We start from the raw sequence: 20,308 nt of genomic DNA, 5'->3' as shown, positions 1-20,308 counted from the left end.
TGCAGTTGGAGGAGTCTGACTTAAATTTCTAGCTACTCAGGATTAACAACACACTGAGTTTTGTTTGTGCAGACATACGTAGGCTGTATTTCTTCCATCTCCTCCTCGTTTGTAAATTGAGCCTGTGCCAAACACCCGGAGGGCTAGTGTCTGGAGGTCTGTGGAGAAGGAAAGATAAAAACCCTCAGATGGGTTGCTGCCTTTCTCCTGATCTGTCCCTTTCTCTCCTCTCTCCTACAGAGATCTGTTCTATAGGCTAACTTCCCCTCCCCCCATGTGTTTATCCTAAAAGTACTGACTGTAGCTTCTAGAAGTCATGGTGTTCCTTGTAGAACGTTAGCAACTTTTTACTGCATTCAGCCTAAAATAGCTAAATAAGTGATAATGTGAGAATTTAGATACTGATTTACGCTGCTTGTAGCCTAGAGAACTGACAGTTAATGCCAGGAACATAATACAGCCTTATGGGAGAAAAACTCAAAATTGAAGAAATTCTATCCATCACCTTGACTTAACTATTTTTTCTTGAGAGTTGACATAAGAGTACTGCTGTTCAGTTTTGGTGGTTAAACACCTCCGTCCACTTGGAGAAGAATTGCCTGGAAGTGGGACGCAGCGCCCATCTGGTTAATGGCGGCCGGGCCCTGGTGGTGGGGACGGCTTGTTCCTTGGCGTTGCTGCGCTGCGCACTGTCTAGTGGTGGCCTCCCCCAGGAGGACGAGGAAGCAGCCTCTGTGGGGGGATGAGCGCTTTAACAGCATGGGTTCCCCTTCCCCCCTGCCCCGCAGGCCAGCGGCGGCTGTGGGAGGCCGTGAAGAGGAGGAAGGCCATGTGCAAACGCAAGTCCTGGATGAGCAAGGTGGGTGGACTGGGAAGGAGGTGGGAGTGGGGTTTCATTGGGGCGCCTCTGACGTCACCTGGGAGCCTTCCCTCTCCCCGCGGTGTAATCTCACACTTTGTACAGACCTCCTCCTCCGGGGTCTTATCAGGCAGGGTACTTGTAGAGCTGCCCGGCTAAGTGTCTGTCTCCGCTGGAGACGGTGCTGAGTGGCCTGTATGCAGCCTTGGCTCCACGTCCCCTCCCGCTGGGTGGTGGTGCCGGGCATGGAGCAGGCGCTTGTTGACAAGTGCTCTGTAACTTGAGCCCTTGCGCTGAGTGTTGGGGCCGCTGTCCAGTATGGGGCGGTGGGACTGTCTGGACCCAGGATGGCTTTGCTTCCCTCCTCCCCCACCTTCCTAGTCTGTGGAGGGTTTCTCTGGTCTACTGGCCTCCCTGACAGCTTCCTTCCCCAAGGCCTCCCCCACCCCCCTTTCTCTAATTTGGGTCTGTGGAGTGGTGAGTCCCAGGTCTGACTCAGTGGAACTTTGCCCATTGTCTGGAAGACAATGCGAGAGGAAATGAACCAGCCGGGCCTTCCCGCCCCACTTCTGGCCTCAGGGTTGGGTGGGGGGTGGGCAGTACCAAACAGCTGGACCTGGGATTGGGCAGCAGAGATTTCCTGGCTGTGATCTGGCAAAGGGGCTGTGTCTTGGGATCTTGTAGCCTTTTCTGGGGACACTGTCCTGGTCCCTTGCCCAGGTTTTCAGGAAGGATGAGTGTGTTGGGGTGGGTGAAGGCAGGAGAGAAGAGTTGTGCAGTGTGCAGGACTCAGGGGTCTTGGATCTACCTCCGACTGACTGGAGGTCTCTGGGCCAGTCAGTTGACCTCTCCAGATTTGAGATATGTGGTCGGTAAAACAGTGCCAGCCACACTGCCCAGCTCACCTCAGAGCCTTGGGGAGGATCCCTTGAGAAAAAGGCTGTGAAGGGCTTTGTCAGCTGAACGTGGCTTGGAATGGAAGAGATTCCAGTTGCTGGGAGGAAAGATGGAGCAGTGGTGAGAAGAGGCCCTCAGATTGGAGACCCCTTCACCCTGTACAGACAAGACTCTGCCAGCCTTGGGGGCAGGTGCCCAGCTGAGCAGAGTGTGCTACCTCAAGGGCTTTGCATGCCCTGGTAGGGTGGCCATGTTAAACTGTCAGAGCTGCTTTGACTCTCAGGGCTTCCCTCTTGTTCCCTGACCTTTGGCCCCTTCCCTCCCAAGCTCAGGCTACAGAGTCCCCCAACCTTCCTTCTTTCTGAGCTCTCAGCTCTGGGCCTCTCTCCAGAAGCCCAGCTGTCTTCCCAGGCCCTTCCCCAGCAAGGCCTTGCTTCATCTTCACCCCCTCTCCCCATTCCCCCACCCCCACCCCATTACACACACACAAACACACACACACACACACACACACACACACACACTCTCTCTCTCTCTCTCTCTCTCTCTCTCTCTCTCTCTCTCTCTCTCTCTCTCTCTCTCTGTGTCTCTCTGTCTCTCTCTCTCTCTCTCTCTCTCTCTCTCTCTCTCTCACGGTCCAACCTCAGGCTCAAATTATCCTCTCTCCTGGCAGGATGAAGGGCAGCCGACTCCCTGGGGAGGGTGGAGACAGACAGCGCCAAATGGGCAACCCAGAGAAGGGGCCAGGGCTAAAAATGGACGGGAGGTGTTTGTGAGGGCCCCTGAGGCTAAAGCCCATCTGCTTGGGTGAGGGGCTGGAGTCTGTGCTGGGCAGGGGTGCAGAGAGGGACAGGTGGGGTGGAGGGGGGTGCCTTTGAGCTGTCCCTGACCCCACAGCTGGGTGTGGGGCCACAGCAGCCACGGGCTACACTCCTGTAGTCCATTTCTGGCACATATCCTGAGGCCACCCTGAGACCGTGGGCTCCCATTTGGTGGTGTGGTCAGGAGGGGACATGGGCCTCCAGCCAGGCTGTCTCCTGGAAGTTTGGCAAAGCCAGTACCTGTGTGGAGGCCTCACCGAGGACCAAGTGGGGCAGGACGGAATGACTGGCCCTGGGACCTCAGGGTTCCATCTGGCCCCCGACTGCCTTCAAACAGGTGTTCAGTGGAAAGCGGCTGGAGGCTGAGTTCCCCCCTCATCACTCTCAGAGCACCTTCCGGAAGACCTCGCCCACCCCAGGGGGCTCTGCTGGGGAGGGGTCCCTGCAGAGCCTCACCTGCCTCATTGGGGAGAAGGACCTGCATCTCTTCGAGAAGCTGGGAGATGGCTCCTTTGGCGTGGTGCGCAGGGGCGAGTGGGACGCCCCCTCGGGGAAGACGGTGAGCTCCCTGGGTCCTTGGGGGTGTGGTGGAGGGGCAGAGGCCCTGCTCTGCCCTCCAAGGTGGATCGGTCCCCTCCACTCGGATGTGAAGGGGGCTGGGCACAGATCCAGAGTGGCTCACCCTGGAGTCCATGCTCAGGGTTAACTCGACACAAGGGTTTCTTTTTCAGTTATAAAACTGTTTTACTTATCATAAAAGTTTGAAAACTCTTTTAAAAATTAAAATTAAAAAATATCTGTTTCCCACCACTCAGAGGAAGCCAAGTTAGTGTTTCCACCTGTTTCCCCCCCTCAGGCATTTTATTGAATTTCTTCAAGATACAGATTTCAAACACAGCTTTTTAACTCTTGCCCTTTTGTCTTAGTATTGTATCTTTAAAAATTTCCCCAGAGGGATAGATAGTACGTGTGCAGTAAAGCACACAGTTTTTGAGCGTACAGCTCAGTGAATTTTCACATACGCACGGGCCTGTGTGATCATTGCCCAGATCATGGTATGGGACATCTCTCTTGCCCCAGGAGGCTCCTGCACCTCTTCCACTGGGCGTCCTCTTCCTTCAAGAGAAAGCCACTGGTCTGACTCCTGTCACCATAGCTTAGTTTTATGGCATTATATTTAAAGCATTTACTTTCCACACCAAAAACATCTTTTTATTTTAATATTTTAATATTCTATCATCATACCAGTCATCTCTTTCCTTATCATTGCCACTTAACCTGGGCATGCCCTCACGAAGGGGAGGCCCAGCTCATGGCCTTTGGACGTCAGCCAGCTGCCCTCCCCATGCCAGGCCACGGGCGCCTGGGACAGGCTCACCCAGATGAGCAGACCTGAGGCAGGAGGAGGAGCAAGCTGGCCCAGTGGGTTGGGACTGGGGTCTGTCCTGACTCCCTGCAATCCCTTGCTCTGGCTAGGTGAGCGTGGCTGTGAAGTGCCTGAAGCCCGACGTGCTGAGCCAGCCGGAGGCCATGGACGACTTCATCCGGGAGGTCAACGCCATGCACTCGCTTGACCACCGAAACCTCATTCGCCTCTACGGGGTGGTGCTCACACCGCCCATGAAGATGGTGCATACCGTGGGCAGAAGGGGGCTGGGGACAGGGAAGGGCCTGTGGTCTTGGGCCCCCAGGCCCCCCTCACCTCCTGCTAGTGCTGCGGTCACTCCTTCCTGACGAAGGTCCTGCTTTGGTCCCTCCACCCCCAAGTGGCAGAGGGGTTCCCAGGCCTGCCCTGCTGACTGTGCAGCCAGACCTCTCTTCCCTCTCCGGATTGTGCTTGTGTTCTCTGGCAAAGAGTTGCACCTATGGGCGAGCCTGGCCCCAGAGTTTAGTTTTTGGCATTGCTAAAAGCTGGGCCCCTTTGGGTGGCTTCTCTGGGCCTCAGTTTCCCATGTTCCCTGGAGGGCGAGGGCCCCGGAGGACAGGTCAGGAAGGAGCATGGCAGTGGCAGGCCTTGAGGGGAGGGGCAGGGCTCAGCCATGCTTATGCCTCCTTCCCTCCTCCCCCGCGGCCTCAGGTGACAGAGCTGGCACCTCTGGGATCATTGTTGGACCGGCTGCGCAAGCACCAGGGCCACTTCCTGCTGGGCACCCTGAGCCGCTACGCTGTGCAGGTGGCTGAGGGCATGGGCTACCTGGAGGCCAAGCGCTTCATCCACCGGGACCTGGCCGCCCGAAATCTGCTGTTGGCCACCCGCGACCTGGTCAAGATAGGGGACTTCGGGCTGATGCGAGCACTGCCCCAGAACGACGACCACTACGTCATGCAGGAACATCGCAAGGTGCCCTTTGCCTGGTGAGGGGCAGGCGCTGCTGGCTCCCAGGCCCTGGACCCAGCCCCGCCCTAGTCCCTACACACCCAGGCCTTGGCGCTTCCAGGGCCTTCTGTACCTCCACTAGGCATTGTGTCTTCTGGGCCTGGCTTCCTTTCTCGTGTGCCCATCCATTCACTTATCCATCCAGAAATGCTTGTGGGCCCTCGTAGCGGGTGCTGGAACACACAGGGCTAAGTGCTGTGGGGATGCGGGAAGGCTTTGGGGAAGACCCAGTATTAAGCTCCTAAGACAGCAGAAGTCAGCCAGGCAGAGACTGGCTGGTGTGTTCCAGGCAGGGCCTTGTAGACTGATGAGAAATGTTCACCTGCACACTGGGCTGGTATCTGGCCCTGCCCTGGCCCCTGTGTGAGCTTATCCTGCGCTGAGACCGTCACGGGCCTCTGATATCAGAGGCAACTGGAGGAGCGTGGTCTCCTAGCTTTGGGGTGGGAGGAGTCAGTCCAGTTCTGCTTGCCAGAAAACCCTTCTAATCCAGGATATACGATCACCCTAATTAATTACTGACCTTATATCGAGGATGATCACACATCCTGGATCCTGCCTAATGTCCTCCAGTGATTAATAACACCTCTTTTCATAGTCGGGCACCCTGGTAAATTATAAGGTCACTTTGTTATGCAGCCCTCTTAAAACAACCCTATGAAGCGAGCAGACTATTGTTATTACCATTTCATAGATGAGGAATGTGGGTCTTAAGGAACATGATTTTACCTGTGTCCCTCCCTCCCACCCCCAACCCTCTACCCCCTCTTTGAATGGCTGGGCCAGCTCTCGAGTCCCACAAGACATCTCTGATTCTCCCCCGAGGGCATTTCCTCCTCACTTCTGGCACCGCAGTCCACCCTGGAGTGCTTGCCCCTTGCTGGCTTCACTGCAGTGGCATGTTTCTTCCTCGCCCCGGAGGGCATGTGGGGACGTCTGGGGACACCACTGTGCCTCTTCCCACCCTTTTTGGTTCTTCTTCAGGCCCTGTCCAGATTTCCCACCCACACCTTCCTGCTGAAATGGCCTAAATCCTAGGATCCTGCCCCAAATCTGGAAATTGTCATCCTCCCACCACAATTAGAAAACAGCCTGGGATCTTATCCCCGCCCCCCTTTTGCCCCTCCTGGAGCCTCTGACCCTCCTCCTTGCCCTGCTTCCCTGTGGGAATGCCCCCCCTCTTCCTGCTCCAGGCTGCATGTGGACGAAAGACCTGAGCAGAGACGGTTGGGTCCACGACTGTGCACCCCGTAGTCTAGAAGGCCTGCCCTGTCCACTTCACACTGTGCCCCCAGTGCCTGCTGTGTGCCTGGGCTCTCAGAGCAACAGCAGGCTTGTGCAGGAGCATTTGGGGTCCACTGGGGCTGCTGCAGGGGCAAGGGTTCTCTGAGAGACCTGTTTGACCCCTGCCTCTGCCAGGTGTGCCCCAGAGAGCCTGAAGACACGCACCTTCTCCCACGCCAGCGACACCTGGATGTTTGGGGTCACGCTGTGGGAGATGTTCACCTATGGCCAGGAGCCCTGGATTGGCCTCAATGGCAGTCAGGTGAGGGGGCTGGGGTGGTGCTCCCCACCGGGTGGCCGGGGGTTGATTTGATCCCTGGCTCTCTGCCTGGCCCAGTTGGAAGTGGCTCTCACCTGTTGGAATCGCTGTGTCCAGTGCCCTGTGTCTGCTCGAACCCCTCAGAGAGCTGAGCGGGGAGCATGGCCCCAGTGGTGAGGAACAGACCAGCCTGGCTTGCTCGCGGTCCTCCTCTGCCATGGCCCTCTCTTTGGAGGCCGCAGACCTGGGGGTCAGGGTCTGAGGCCTGGGGATCAGGCACAGGTGGTCTTTGCGGTGCAGGCATGGCAGACTGTGGTTCCAGTGGTTCCGTGACTGGGGGACATGGAAGATGGGGGTGAAGAGCCAGGTGCTCTGCTTGTCCTTAAACTGCCCCTCCACCCCCAGATCCTGCATAAGATTGACAAGGAGGGGGAGCGTCTACCCCGGCCGGAGGACTGCCCCCAGGACATCTACAATGTCATGGTCCAGTGCTGGGCTCACAAGCCCGAGGACAGACCCACGTTTGTGGCCCTGCGGGACTTCCTGCTGGAGGTGAGGCAGGTGTGCCCACAAGGGCAGGGGTATCTAAGCAGAGATCAGCCTGGGGCGGGCAGTGACTGGTGTCTCCCCCAGGCTCAGCCCACTGACATGCGGGCCCTTCAGGACTTCGAAGAACCTGACAAGCTGCACATCCAGATGAATGACGTCATCACCGTCATCGAGGGGAGGTAGGGAGCCTGGGGTCTGCGTCCCACTGCCTTGAAGGACTCAGCCAGGAGGCGTCTGGGGCCCGAGAGCTCCTCTGCCCCTCAGGCTGTTGTGGCAACACCCTGGCTCCTGCAGCGAGATGGAGGGCAGGCTTGGGTCCCCTCCTGAGTGTGAGGAGTGAAGTATGCAGGTGCCGAGGCATACAAAGGGCTTTCCCTTCCTGGAGTCTCCTCCACCCTTTGCCCACTAGGCTTCAGCTGCGGCTCTGCAGTGGGCCATGCTACCACTGTGGGTAGGAAGGAGCATCAGGGCCTGGGGCCCAACTGGGGACTCGGGGGCTCCTTTTACCCTCCCCCACCCTCCTCTTCCCCTCCTGTCAGGATAAGGACTCTGGACTCTCACCTGGGCACCCTGCAGTAGCCCAGAGCAGCCCCGCCTTTTCCTGGCAGCCTCTGCCCTCCACTGAGCCCGTAGCTCCCTCCGAGGGCTCCTCTCCATCCTCTGCTAGGCCTTTTGTCCCCAGCTGCCCTCGCAGGGTCTCTTTCCTCCCTCCCCCTCACACCTGGCAGCACGTGTCTGCCCACAGGCAGCATCCCCTGAGTCACGTCTTCTACTTGCAGCCCCCGCAGTTCAAGTGGGCCTGCCTTGGAGGAGTCCCCACCCACCGCTCACCCCACCCTCTGTTATCTGATCCCTGGGATGTCTGAGGAACTGATTGAGGTGGGGCCGGCTAGAGGTGCCTTTGGGGTGGGGGCTGAGTATGGAGGAGCAGGGGAGGAAATCCCCTGGACCCCACACCCCAGTCCCCAGCTCCTCTGACTCAGAGCTGGGCAGGGATGGGGGCAGGGGCTTCCCACGGAGCCCTTTCTACCTGCACTTCAGGTTTGGGGTTTGGGGCCTTTGGAGAAACTTTGTTCCTCATGGGTGTTTGTTGAGAAGGGAGAGCTTCTGGGTCTGAGTCAGACTGATGACACAGGCCCCAGAGCCCAGGCTGTCTGTGGAGGAGCGGGACCTGCACCCCTGTGGCCCCCAGCATCTTCTCTCCAGGCCAGCATTCCGGCTTGGCAGTCTGGGGAAGGTTCTGGAAATAGGAAGATGAGGATGAGGGCCCTCCTGGAGGTGCAGGCAGGACCTTGGGCCAGAGCCTGAGCCTGCAGCCGTTCCCTCCTCCAGATGCCAGAACCCTGGGCCTGCACTCTCCTCTGCCCTGTAGATCCCAGGCCTTTACTCTCAGTAAAGGGCCCCTAGGCCCTTGCTCTCAGTGAGGGACCATGTGCCAGGGCCCAGTGTTCCCCAGGAGGTGACTCAGGGGCTTGGTGTGTCTCTGGGGCGTGTGTCTCTGGAGCTGGCACCCAGGGTCACCCCTGGAGCGAGGCGGGGGACAGGAGGCTCAGGGGAGCCGCTCCTCCTGGGAGGCCCCAGTGGGCGGGCCCCGCCCCCACCCCGCCCTTCCGTCCCCGGGCTGCTGGCTCCGCTGCCACCGCCTGCCAGTGTGGGCTCATTGGGCTCTTCCTCTGGGGCCAGCAGTCCGACTTGGACCACAGCGCCTGCCGTGGGTCCCTGGAGCCGCTCAGGAGGTGGGAGGTGAGGGCAGGAGGCACGGCAGCCGGCGAGGCTTGGGGAGTGGGCCGTGTGTCAGTAGTGCCAGGGCTTGAGCTGCCGCCTCGTTTCCTTGGGTCCCAAGTGCGTGTTTGCCTGGCTCTGTCTCCATGTCTTCGGGTGGATGGGCTGTCTGTGGGTGTCCCTTTGGGTCCTCGGGTCCCAAGTGCGTTGGTTTGCCTGGCTCTGTCTCCATGTCTCCGGGTGGATGGGCTGTCTGTCTGTGGGTGTCCCTTTGGGTCCTTGGGTCCCGAGTGTGTGTGTTTGCCTGGCTCTGTCTCCATGTCTCCGGGTGGATGGGCTGTCTGTCTGTGGGTGTCCCTTTGAGTCCTCGGGTCCCAAGTGTGTGTGTTTGCCTGGCTCTGTCTCCACATCTCCGGGTGGATGGGCTGTCTGTCTGTGGGTGTCCCTTTGGGTCTGGGTTTGTGCATGTGGGTCTCAGTCTGTTTCTCCATCCTCCAGCAGCCTGGCTCTCAGCTCTCTCACATCTGTGCTCTTCTGTTAGACTTGGATTCCTTCTTGCCGAAACTGTCTCCTAGCCACAGTCTGGGAGCACCCTTGCCCCTGACTCTGACCAGTTCTTTAGACTCAGTGCTTCTCGAGGTATCAGGCAGTGGACAGAGAGAGGACACCAGATGTTCTGTGAGCCCAGCTCGCGAGGCTCTGTCTAGACCGAGAGGGATGGGTGAAGACCGCTCTTCTCCAGTGCGTCTTTGGAGGCTAGGATGGCTGACAGAACTCTGATGTTCTGTTTCCACCAGCCAGAGAAGGGAAACAGAGGTGTGGGGGAACAGAGGTTTTGAAATCCATTGTGCTGGTCCTTGGCCTGGCTGGTGCCTGGAGCCTCTGCTTCCTCTGGTAGGCGAGGGAGGAGGAAGCAAAGGCTGTGTTGTCCCTCAAGGCCAGGGGCTGCTGGGGACACCCGGAGAGAAGCGCTCAGGTGGTGTTTAGAGCACTGTTTAAGCCACGTTTGTCAGCCATTTCTAGGCTACCTAGGCTGGGACTGAGGTTTCCAGGGACTGGTCCCCAGTAGGACTGGGGCAGCCTTCAGTGGTTCCTAATCCAGGCCCTGGTTCCTGGCTGCTGCTTCATATCTCGCCTGTCCCAGGATGCTGTGAGGCCATCCTGCTGGAGATGCTGGTTTGCTTCAGGGACTGTGCCCTCCTGTTGCCATGGAGACTCTGGGCTGAAGGGAGGTGTGGCCAGAGCAATCTGGGTGGGAAAGGCTGACCTGCTTCTCCTGGGCTGATGGTGTCTCCATCCCACAGAGCCTTGGAGGGCGGGGGAGGGGACTGGGAGCAGTGGAACGTAGCATTGGCCACCTCGGGAGTTATATTTGACTCTCCCTGGGAGGATGCTGCTTCCGTGCTTAGGATGTGGTTCCCAAGTATGTTTCCTACACATACTCTGCACTCCCCACAGCCCCCACCTGTAGCAAAGCCTTTTTTGAGACTTGGTGTCAGGACTCCCAGCAGTGACAAAGGATCCCTTCCTTCTAGGCCTGGCTCTTGTCTTGGCCATACAGGTAACAAGGAAGGTAGGCTTAGTCTGCTCTCCCCTCTCAGAAGTGGGTCCAGAGGAGGCTTCCAGGTGAGGGGCTGTGTTAGCAAAAGGGAAGGAGTGGAGGGAGTGACCACCTGCCCCCCTGGGTGGTCGTGATTCCGGTGTGAGTCTGTTCCACTCTGCACTGCTTCTCCAGCTCAGTTAGTGAGCATCTCTGGAGAGGTGTGCAGAGCAGAATCCAGCATCCAGCTGCTGGGTTTGGTGTCTGAGGCTGTTCCGCGGAGGGGCCCATGAGACCCGGGGGCCTGTGGGTGTTGGGGGGAGGGCAGCATCGGGGGCTGGGTGCCAGGCCCTCCCCTCTATGCCTCTTTGGCCTCAGCCAGCCTGGAGGTGGGGTGGGGAGGGGATGTGCTCCTCTCCTTGGAATGGCCCTGCTATTTTTGGATGGGCTTTGTCCCTTCCCGGGTGTTGTCCTCTCTTCTTCCTTCCCTTCCTGCCCTCACCCCCGAGAGGCACGGCGGTAATCACAGGGTTGCTGTGTCTGTGGTGGCTGGGCAAGCAGCCTTGTTGGCAAGGAGGCTGGGCCCTCAGCCCTCCCCTTGCACCTCCTAGCTCCCCCAGAATCACTGTGCTCATGGGCTTCACTGCCTCCGTCCTGCTTCCACCTCCCCCAACCCTCCGATCTGGCTGCAGATGGGAGGAAACCTTGCTCTATGCCCCTGGTGTGGACAGGTAGTGTACGGGTAGGGGGCTGACAGTGAAGGGACACAGCTTGGTGCCACGTGGACCCCCCCTACAGCTGCAGGAGGCCCTCCCCACCTCTGCCGTTGCCCAAAATCTGGGCCTGTTCCCAGTGTGAGCGATCTCAGCAGCAGGTGCAGGAGCCTCGGGGCTGTTGACTCTTTGGCTTTCGAAGCATCCAAGAGGGCATTTTGTTCTTTCCTGCCCACCTGGCCCGGCTTCCACCGCCGACCCCAGGCCCGGACCTAGGCTGTGCCAACAGAGTCTGTCTGAAGTCAGAGTGAGGGGCTGGTGGTCCCACAGTCCAGCCACACTGGGAGGCTGGGGTCCCTCCTGGACCCCTTGTTTAAGGCAAGGAGGTGGGTGGGGGTGAGAGCGAGGGTCCCACAGTCCTGGCAGGAGGTGGTGGAAGGCCCTGGAGATACGTAAACCTTGGGTTGCCCCAGGTGCTTCCAAGCTTCTGAAGGAGTACCTGCCTGCAGGAGGGATGTGGTTGGAGGGCTTGGCCCCAAGCCCAACGCTAAGGCCGTGGTGCTCCTTTGGGCCCCTGCAGCTTAGAGCTCCTGGAACCAGGTTGAAGAGTGAAATTGGGTGGCCAGGGGAGGACAGGGGCTTAGGCCTTGCCAGGGGAGAAGGGAGGTGAGGTGGTACGGTGAGAAGAGTACGGCTTCACAGACTGACAACTGGGTTTGAATCCTGGATCTGCTGCACTCTGGTAACTGTAGGCAAGTTGTGTTACTTGTTTGAACGTGTTTCTTTATTTCTAAACTGGAGGAAAAGCTGTCTGGCCCATCTGAGTCGCTTAGGGTAAGGCTCTGTGCTAACGCCAGGCCCTGTACTGGGTGAGTGGCAGATCCTGGGGGGCTGCTGGTGGGCTGCTCTGATCCTGGGGCCCTCACCCTGATGTTCTTTTCCGCTGAGGTGGTCAGATACCATGGTGCAGAGAGCTTGGTATGAAAAGGGTCCCGTCCTTGGGACCTTCCACCACACCCTGGCATTTACCACATCACCTCTGTTGGGCAGGGCTGAGAATTACTGGTGGCGTGGGCAGAACACGCGGACGCTGTGCGTGGGGCCCTTCCCTCGCAACGTGGTGACCTCCGTGGCTGGTCTGTCAGCCCAGGACATCAGCCAGCCACTGCAGAATAGCTTCATCCACACGGGGCATGGCGACAGTGACCCCCGCCACTGCTGGGGCTTCCCTGACAAGATTGATGAGTGAGTACTGGTGGGGTACCACATGGGGGCTCCAGGGCCAGCAGCCCTTCTCCGGGCACTCAGGCTCTCCAGGCCTCCAAGGTCCCCATTACAGCCCTGGGCCAAGGGTCTCCTGTCCTAGGCCTTTCCTTGCAGGCAGGCCTGAGGTTGCAGCTTCAAAGGTTGGACCAAGTCTTCCTTTGGTGGAAGGGCCTCTAGGGCCTGCACCTCTTAAGTTCTCCCTGAAAACTGACCTTAGGAAAATGGACTTGGAAGTAGCCTTTGGAAGCAGTTAGTAGGAAGCATCTCCTGATCCCCAGTACTTGGTGGCAGTTTCCCTTCTTCTGCTGGAAGCACCCATGTCCTAGAGACGGAAGCTGCTGGCTCAGGCCTGAGAGGCAAGGTGCAGAAAAACTCCCTGCAGGGACACTCCAGAGGGCATTTAGGCAGCAGCTCGGAGCCCTCTGCCCCTCCCCACCCCACCCCACCCTGCTTACTCTACCTGGGAGGGGGTTCAGCTTCCTTTAAGCGAAAGGATGAGGTCATCTAGGGGCATCTGGGGAAGACACACAGGAGGATTAGTCACTTCCTGAGGGCCCTGCCCCAGGGAGCCACCTGGAGCTCCTCCTACTGGGACTCCAAGCCCCTGTGCCAACCCCACTGGGCTTCTGAGCAGTGCTTTCTTCTCCATCTTCTGACAGGCCTTGTCCCAAGGGGCGAGGTTCAGCCTGCCCTTCACCCCCTGCTCTGCACACCAGGACACTGAGCCCAGGGAGGGTGCCAGGGCTCTCGCCTCACCAGAGCCGGGGAGGGCCTGAGAGAGCTGGGGTTGCAGACCCCCTGCAGGAGGCGGCCGTGGCAGTGTGGCCTGGCAGCAGAGAAGAGAGTGGCAGCAGGTGGCTGCTGAGTGGGGGTGGGGGTGCCGCGGGGGTTGCAGAGGGCCAGCTCTACCCTTTCAGGGAGTACTTGGAGCCCATACAATCCTAGGCTTTTCAGCCTACACTCAGGAGTTCTTCCTCTGCCCCCTCTCCGTGGCACCCTCCCCTGGTCACTGCTGGATCTTTGGAAGGGAGCGCCTGGGAGCCAGAAGTCCTGTGCTCCAGACCCACGTCCATCAGGGGCTTGGACAGGACTCTTCTGTCCTCTGCCTGAGGCCTGGGCACAGGCCCAGCAACTCCCCCAGGGTGCCCTCTCTGCCACCACCCTACTTGCACCCATCTCTGACCCGCTTTTCTCCCCACAGACTGTATCTGGGAAACCCCATGGACCCTCCTGACCTGCTGAGCGTGGAACTGAGCACATCCAGGCCCACCCAGCATCTGGGCAGGGTGAAAAGTAAGGGTCCCCAAACCCTCAGTCCCCTAGCTCATCAGCTACCGAGCAAGAGGTGCTGCCTCCTCGGGCTACCCTGAGCCGGTTGGGTCAGGGCCACGGGGGACAGCTGTGTCCCTGGCTCCGGCGGGGAGTGGGGCGGGCGGTGAGAGGCAGTGGTATCCGCCGAGGTGGGCATCGTCAGTCTGGCCAGCGCTGGCCTGCCCTCTCTGCTTTCCTCCTCCCCCTCCTCCTCCCCGCCATGCTCAGATCCTGGCTCTCCTCACTGCCCCCTAATCCTGCTCTCCTTTCCTGAGCCAAAGCCACCCCCCAGGCTCCATCTTGGCTGGGAGCCTCATCCATCTCCCGGATCCTGGGCCCGTGGGTCCGGAACACAGTTTTCCCATCCTGCCGCCCCATTGCTTCCCATCGCTGCTGGGTGTGTGCGTTCACTCCCCCTATTCACTTTCTCTCTCTCTCTCTCCCCCCGCACTCTGCCCTTCTCTCCGGCTCTGTCTCCCCTCCCTTGTCCTCTCCTGCTCTGCCCCTCTACTCTCCGCATGGCCTTTCTTGCAGGGGAGCCTCCACCTCGCCCTCCTCAGCCTGCCATCTTCACTCAGAGTAAGTGGGGCTGCTCCCGGTGCCTTGGCCCCCGCCCCCGCCCCCTCTCTCCTCTCACTCCTCTCCTTCTGGAAGGTACAGAGCCCTGGCCGGCCGGGGGAGGGGAGGTGGGCGTGTGCTGTGAGCTTCTGCGGCTGACCTGGCCCAGCATGCCTGCCCTTCCCCCCAACCCCCCAAAGCCTGGGCTTCTGGAATAAGAGTGTGGTCCTGGTACCCACCGCCACCTCTGCCCACCATTGTGCAGCCCTGCCTCACTTCCTGCTGGACCTGCAGAAGCTGTGTCTAGGCTTTCGTGCCAGTTTGTCGGGAGCCCTGTCCTCTCTAAGGATGGCTCCTGTTGCCCTTGACGGTGGGAGATGGCCCATAGCCCCTGCCTGCACTAATGGTGTGCTGTAACGGAGTAGGGATTGCTAACCAGGGCCCACAGGGATTTGGGGTCTTGTGTCAATAGAGAGGGTGTTGAAGCGGGTGGATGTGGGGTATTGCTTGCTCTAGCTGCAATGGAGGCAGGGGCTCACTGGCCCCTGTGGAGGGCTGCTAGCCCCCAGAGCAGGTTCTCCCCTCCTGTTTGGAAAGGGTCTGTGTGCACGGATAATTCTGGTGGCTGAGGGCTGCCCTTCCGGGGAATTGGGAGCTGGTAGAGATACTTGACTGTCTTCCCCATCCACCTGCCTGACGCTGCCTCCCTGTTGGGGTTCTCCCTTCCATCACAGAACCAACCTACGACCCCGTGAGTGAGGACCAAGACCCCCTCTCCAGCGACTTCAAGAGGCTGGGCCTGCGAAAGCCAGGACTGCCCCGTGGGCTGTGGCTCGCGAAGCCCTCAGCCCGGGTGCCAGGCACCAAGGCCGGCCGCGGTGGTGGCGAGGTCACGCTCATCGATTTCGGCGAGGAGCCTGTTGTGCCGGCCCCACGGCCCTGTGCCCCATCACTGGCGCAGCTGGCCATGGACGCCTGTTCCTTGCTGGACAAGACCCCGCCACAGAGCCCTACACGGGCCCTGCCCCGGCCCCTGCATCCCACGCCTGTGGTGGACTGGGATGCACGCCCGCTGCCCCCGCCTCCCGCCTACGATGACGTGGCCCAGGATGAGGATGACTTCGAGGTCTGCTCCATCAACAGCACCCTCGTGGGCGCCGGGGTCTCTGCTGAGCCCAGCCAGGGCGAGACCAACTATGCCTTTGTGCCTGAGCCGGCGAGGCTCCTCCCCCCGCTGGAGGACAACCTGTTCCTCCCACCCCAGAGTGGGGGCAAGCCACCCAACTCGGCCCAAACCGCAGAGATCTTCCAGGCGCTGCAGCAGGAATGCATGCGGCAGCTACAGGTCCCGCCTGGCTCTCTGGTCCCCTCACCCAGCCCTGGGGGTGACGACAAGCCCCAGGTGCCCCCCCGGGTGCCCATCCCCCCGAGGCCCACGCGCTCGCGTGGTGAGCTGTCTCCAGTCCCCCCAGGTGAGGAGGAGATGGGCCGGTGGCCCGGACCTGCCTCCCCTCCCCGGGTGCCTCCCCGGGAGCCCCTGTCTCCACAAGGCTCCAGGACTCCCAGCCCCCTGGTGCCACCTGGCAGCTCCCCGCTGCCTGCCCGGCTCTCCAGCTCACCTGGGAAGACCATGCCCACCACCCAGAGCTTTGCCTCAGACCCCAAGTACGCCACACCCCAGGTGATCCAGGCGCCTGGCCCGCGGGCCGGCCCCTGCATCTTGCCCATCGTCCGAGACGGGAAGAAGGTCAGCAGCACCCACTACTACCTGCTGCCCGAGCGCCCGCCCTACCTGGAGCGCTACCAGCGCTTCCTGCATGAGGCCCAGAGCCCCAAAGAGCCAGACCCCATGCCCATACCCCTGCTGCTGCCCCCGCCCAGCACCCCAGCCCCAGCCGCCCCCACTGCCACTGTTCGACCAATGCCCCAGGCTGCCCCAGACCCCAAGGCCAACTTCTCCAGCAACAACAGCAACCCAGGGGCCCGGCCATCCTCCCTGAGGGCCACTGCTCGGCTGCCACAGAGGGGCTACCCCGGGGACGGGCCAGAGGCTGGGCGGCCTGCAGACAAGATCCAGATGGTGAGTAGTGGGCCTGGCTGCAGGGTGAGAAGGGGCGGGGGCCCGAGGGACCCAGAGGAAGGGGCCTGAGTGGTGCTGACGGGTGGGGGTGGTGTGCCCAGCTGCAGGCCATGGTGCATGGGGTGACCACAGAGGAGTGCCAGGCGGCCCTGCAGAGCCACAGCTGGAGCGTGCAGAGGGCTGCCCAGTATCTGAAGGTACCACCACCTCCTGCCCACTCTGGCTTTCAGGGACCCTGAAGACTGTTCTGCGGCTCTCCTCCCACTCTCTCCCTCCCTCCCCCCACCCCCCTGCTCTGCCCTGCCCTGGTCCAGCACCCCACCCCAGTGTGTCCCATGGCACCGCCCTCTGCTCCCCAGGTGGAGCAGCTCTTTGGTCTGGGTCTGCGGCCACGAGGCGAGTGCCACAATGTGCTGGAGATGTTCGACTGGAACCTGGAACAGGCCGGCTGCCACCTGCTGGGCTCCTGCGGCCCTGCCCACCACAAGTGAGCAAACCCTGCATCTGCCGTCTTCCTGTCCCCGGGCTTCCTGGAGCAGCCCCCCTGGGAGTAGCCAACATGGCACGGCCAGACACAGGGCTCCAGGCAGGAGGACGGAGGGGGTCCCAATCCCACAAGACAGGCAGTTCTCAGGGAAAACAGTTTCTCCTAAGCACGTTTGTCTTGACTTCATAGCTTCTTTGTTCAGATGAACTAATGAGTAAGAGGAATCAGAGCCACTCTGGTTGCAGGGAGCTTGCTTCCTAAGCAGGCTCTAGCGAGCAGCAGTTTAGGATCCAATAATTTAGACAAATACTTCTCACCTTCTCATTTCCTATTTGTGTTTAAAATAACACCTAAAGTTTTAATGCCTTTTTAAAGGAATGTCTAATAAAAAAAAATCCATTACTTTTCCTGTAAAAAATTTATATGTAATCTGACAAAATATATAGATGTATATTAATAGCAAACTTGATGTAGAGTATAAATACCAATGAAAGTTTTATTGAGTCAAAAGTGAACTTCTTCCCTGGGAGGTGCTGGCAGGGTGTGGGGTGTCAAGAGTCCCCTGGCAGGACAGCCTGGTTGGAGCCCAACGCCCTGCTCACATATGGTGTCAGCTTATGCTCCTTTCCTGATCTCTCAGGGTGCTCATCTGTAACATGTGTATCAGTGTTAGTTCCAACCTCATAGAAATGGTTAGAAGAATTAATGAGGGATGCCTCTGTCATACCACACAGCAGGTGTCTGGCCCACAGGACTCTGTCCCTGAATGTTAACCGTTACCTTGTGGTCATTCTTACTCATTTGCATCAGTTATTGATACACGGTTAAAGAAGGCATCCAGGATGATACATTCCAAAATTATTGCCTAGAACCACCCATTTTCAACCCCTTTGGCCTGCACCAAGAGGCCTTCTCGTACCTGCTCACCCTGGACCTTCCATCCTCTTGCACTGACCCCTGCTGACGGAGGGCTTTCTGATTGTTTCCCATCCTTTAGGCGTTGAGATGCCTGAAGAGCCAGAGGATCTGCCCTGAAGGAATCACTTAAGCTTGTCCATCTGAGGAGGGCGGGGAGACTCCCTGCCAGGCCTGGAGGACCTGCTGCATCCACGGCTCCCAGTGGCAGAGCGAGGCCACGGCAGCAGGAAGCTGGGACGCTGGGACCCCCACCCCGCCTGTCCCTCGCTCCCCCAGTGCTGACCCTGCAGCTCCAGAGCCTGTGCTGCCCCAGCCAAGGTGCAGGAGGGACCTGCCTCTGGGCTTCAGTCCCTGGTGGAGCCTGTGGCTAAAGGGTGTGGCCAGGCCTTGCCGGCGGGAAAGCCAGACTTGACCTTGGGCAGGGAGGATGTGTTGGCCATACAGAGAAGTGGACCAGGAAGTGGGTGGGGGCCCTTCACAGGGCTAGGCCCTTTCCAGGGAGCCCTGTCGAACAGAATGTGGCCTCACCATGGTCGTATTATGGGACTTGGCCGGTCTTAGGATCTTGTGCCTGAAAATAGCCTGAGGTGGCTCAGGTAGCAGAGCTAGGGTGCCAGTTCGTTCTCTGGCAGGGACCAGGGCCCTAGGGCCCAGGATTGGAAGGAGACCAAGGGGGCAGCAGCCCTGGAGGGACACCAGTGCTTCCTCTTTGACCCAGCTCTTCCCCTGTGCTGTTCCGTGTTTTCCCACCAGTCTCTGTTGCCAAAGTTGCTGCCCCAGCTATGAATATCTGCTTCTTCCAGAGAAATAAAGTTAGTTTCTATTTTATGTTACTTATTTGTGTCTGCCTGTTTCTTTTGTCAGCTGCCTGAGGTTCCAGGGCTCCCCAAGCCACTGCCATCTATCCCAGGCAGCAGGCCCTGTAGCGCCATCTGTTGATGATAAAGAGGAAGTACAGGCCTCTTTGACCCTAAGGAGTCTCTCCCTTTCCTGAGCTGGCTGAGGACAGAACCCACCTAATTCAGTGTCTCTTAAGTTTTATCTCTGGAGTTCTGTGAGGCAGGATATACTGTAGGACAGTAGGACAGAGTACAGTAACTCAATTAGCTGGACTTAAGCCAGAAATTTTTTTAGCATGTGCTAAGCTCAACATTCAGAAAACTAAGATCATGGCATCTGGTCCCATCACTTCATGGCAAATATATGGGGAAACAGTGGAAACAGTGTCAGACTTTATTTTTGGGGGCTCCAAAATCACTGCAGATGGTGACTGCAGCCATAAAATTAAAAGACGCTTACTCCTTGGAAGAAAAATTATGACCAACCTAGATAGCATATTCAAAATCAGAGACATTACTTTGCCAACAAAGGTCCGTCTAGTCAAGGCTATGGTTTTTCCTGTGGTCATGTATGGATGTGAGAGTTGGACTGTGAAGAAAGCTGAGCGCCAAAGAGTTGATGCTTTTGAACTGTGGTGTTGGAGAAGACTCTTGAGAGTTCCTTGGACTGCAAGGAGATACAACCAGTCCATTCTAAAGGAGATCAGCCCTGGGATTTCTTTGGAAGGAATGATGCTAAAGCTGAAACTCCAGTACTTTGGCCACCTCATGCGAAGAGTTGACTCATTGGAAAAGACTCTGCTGCTGGGAGGGATTGGGGGCAAGAGGAGAAGGGGATGACAGAGGATGAGACGGCTGGATGGCATCACCGACTCTATGGACGTGAGTCTGAGCGAACTCCGGGAGATGGTGATGGACAGGGAGGCCTGGTGTGCTGTGATTCATGGGGTTGCAAAGAGTCGGACACAACTGAGCAACTGAACTGACTGAAGTCACTTCAGTCATGTCTGACTCTTTGCAAACCTATGGACTATAGCCCACCAAAGTCCTCTATCCATGGGATTCTCTGGACAAGAATACTGGAAAAAAAAAAAAAAAAAAAGGATATTGGAGTGGGTTGCCATGTCCTTTTCTCCAGGGGATCTTCCCAATCCAGGGATCAAATTCGTGTCTCTTGTATCTCCTACATTGGCAGGCGGGTTCTTTACCACCAGCACTATCTGGGAAGCCCTTTTGTTTGTTGTAACATGGAAGGCCTCAATATGTATAAGCATTTTAATTTTCTTTTTCTGGATAGCTAATAATCACTTGGTTCAAAATTCAGAAGATACTCAGGAGTATACAGTGAGATTTCCCACCCCAGCTGCCACCTCCCCTCTTCAGAGGCTGCCTTTATCCTCAGTTTTCTGTGTGTTTCTTGTTTTTTTCACTTAAAGTGTTCTGAAGAGCTCCTTAGCCATACTGAAGGAGCTTCCCCAGTCTTGTCTAGGGTTGCGTGGATATGGCTGAACCATTCTCTGTTTAACCAGGCCCCTTTGGATGGTGAGTTATTTGGTTGTTACCAGTCCTCTTCAGTTACAGCCATTGCAGCAATAAATGGCGAATGTGGGTTATTCGTCACTTGAAAGGCAATCTGAAGGATGAGTTCCCAGAAGCGGTGTTCCTGAGCTAGCGTGTATGCAGCTCCTGAGGGATCCTGCCAGCTTTCTCCCCACAGAGGAGGGTCTTCCCAGTGTCACAGTCACCGGTGTGTGAGAGCTTTCCTTGTGGTATCAGAGCTTTCTGACTTTTAGACAGTCTGACACATGGAAAATGGTGTGTTTTAAAA

General features: G+C 58.2%; 1 protein-coding gene across 14 annotated transcripts in view; it reads left to right on the top strand.

Annotated features, from left to right (window-relative positions):
* Positions 1–18,474, top strand: part of TNK2 (tyrosine kinase non receptor 2) — a 39,784-nt gene extending 21,310 nt beyond the window's left edge. For 4 of the 14 annotated variants that reach the window (XM_019957190.2, XM_019957165.2, XM_070789085.1 and 1 more), the window contains exons 3-16: positions 789–859; positions 2,915–3,136; positions 4,054–4,206; positions 4,655–4,932; positions 6,374–6,500; positions 6,903–7,049; positions 7,131–7,225; positions 12,072–12,266; positions 13,489–13,580; positions 14,133–14,252; positions 14,891–16,236; positions 16,338–16,433; positions 16,596–16,723; positions 17,721–18,474. In XM_019957190.2, coding sequence (XP_019812749.2) covers positions 789–859; positions 2,915–3,136; positions 4,054–4,206; positions 4,655–4,932; positions 6,374–6,500; positions 6,903–7,049; positions 7,131–7,225; positions 12,072–12,266; positions 13,489–13,580; positions 14,133–14,252; positions 14,891–16,236; positions 16,338–16,433; positions 16,596–16,723; positions 17,721–17,727 — 3,077 coding nt within the window. In that variant the 3' untranslated portion in view covers positions 17,728–18,474. Of the gene's footprint in view, positions 1–788; positions 860–2,914; positions 3,137–4,053; positions 4,207–4,654; positions 4,933–6,373; positions 6,501–6,902; positions 7,050–7,130; positions 7,226–12,071; positions 12,267–13,488; positions 13,581–14,132; positions 14,253–14,890; positions 16,237–16,337; positions 16,434–16,595; positions 16,728–17,720 lie in introns of those variants that run through there. The other 10 variants (XM_070789041.1, XM_019957184.2, XM_070789050.1 and 7 more) reach the window with 6 other exon arrangements.
* The last annotated feature ends 1,834 nt before the right edge of the window (positions 18,475–20,308 follow it).

Source organism: Bos indicus, chromosome 1 (assembly GCF_029378745.1).
Source record: "Bos indicus isolate NIAB-ARS_2022 breed Sahiwal x Tharparkar chromosome 1, NIAB-ARS_B.indTharparkar_mat_pri_1.0, whole genome shotgun sequence".
In the NCBI taxonomy this organism is placed as follows: Eukaryota; Metazoa; Chordata; class Mammalia; order Artiodactyla; family Bovidae; genus Bos; species Bos indicus.
Note: the sequence above shows the minus strand (reverse complement) of the source record. Positions and strands in the feature narration are given on the sequence as shown.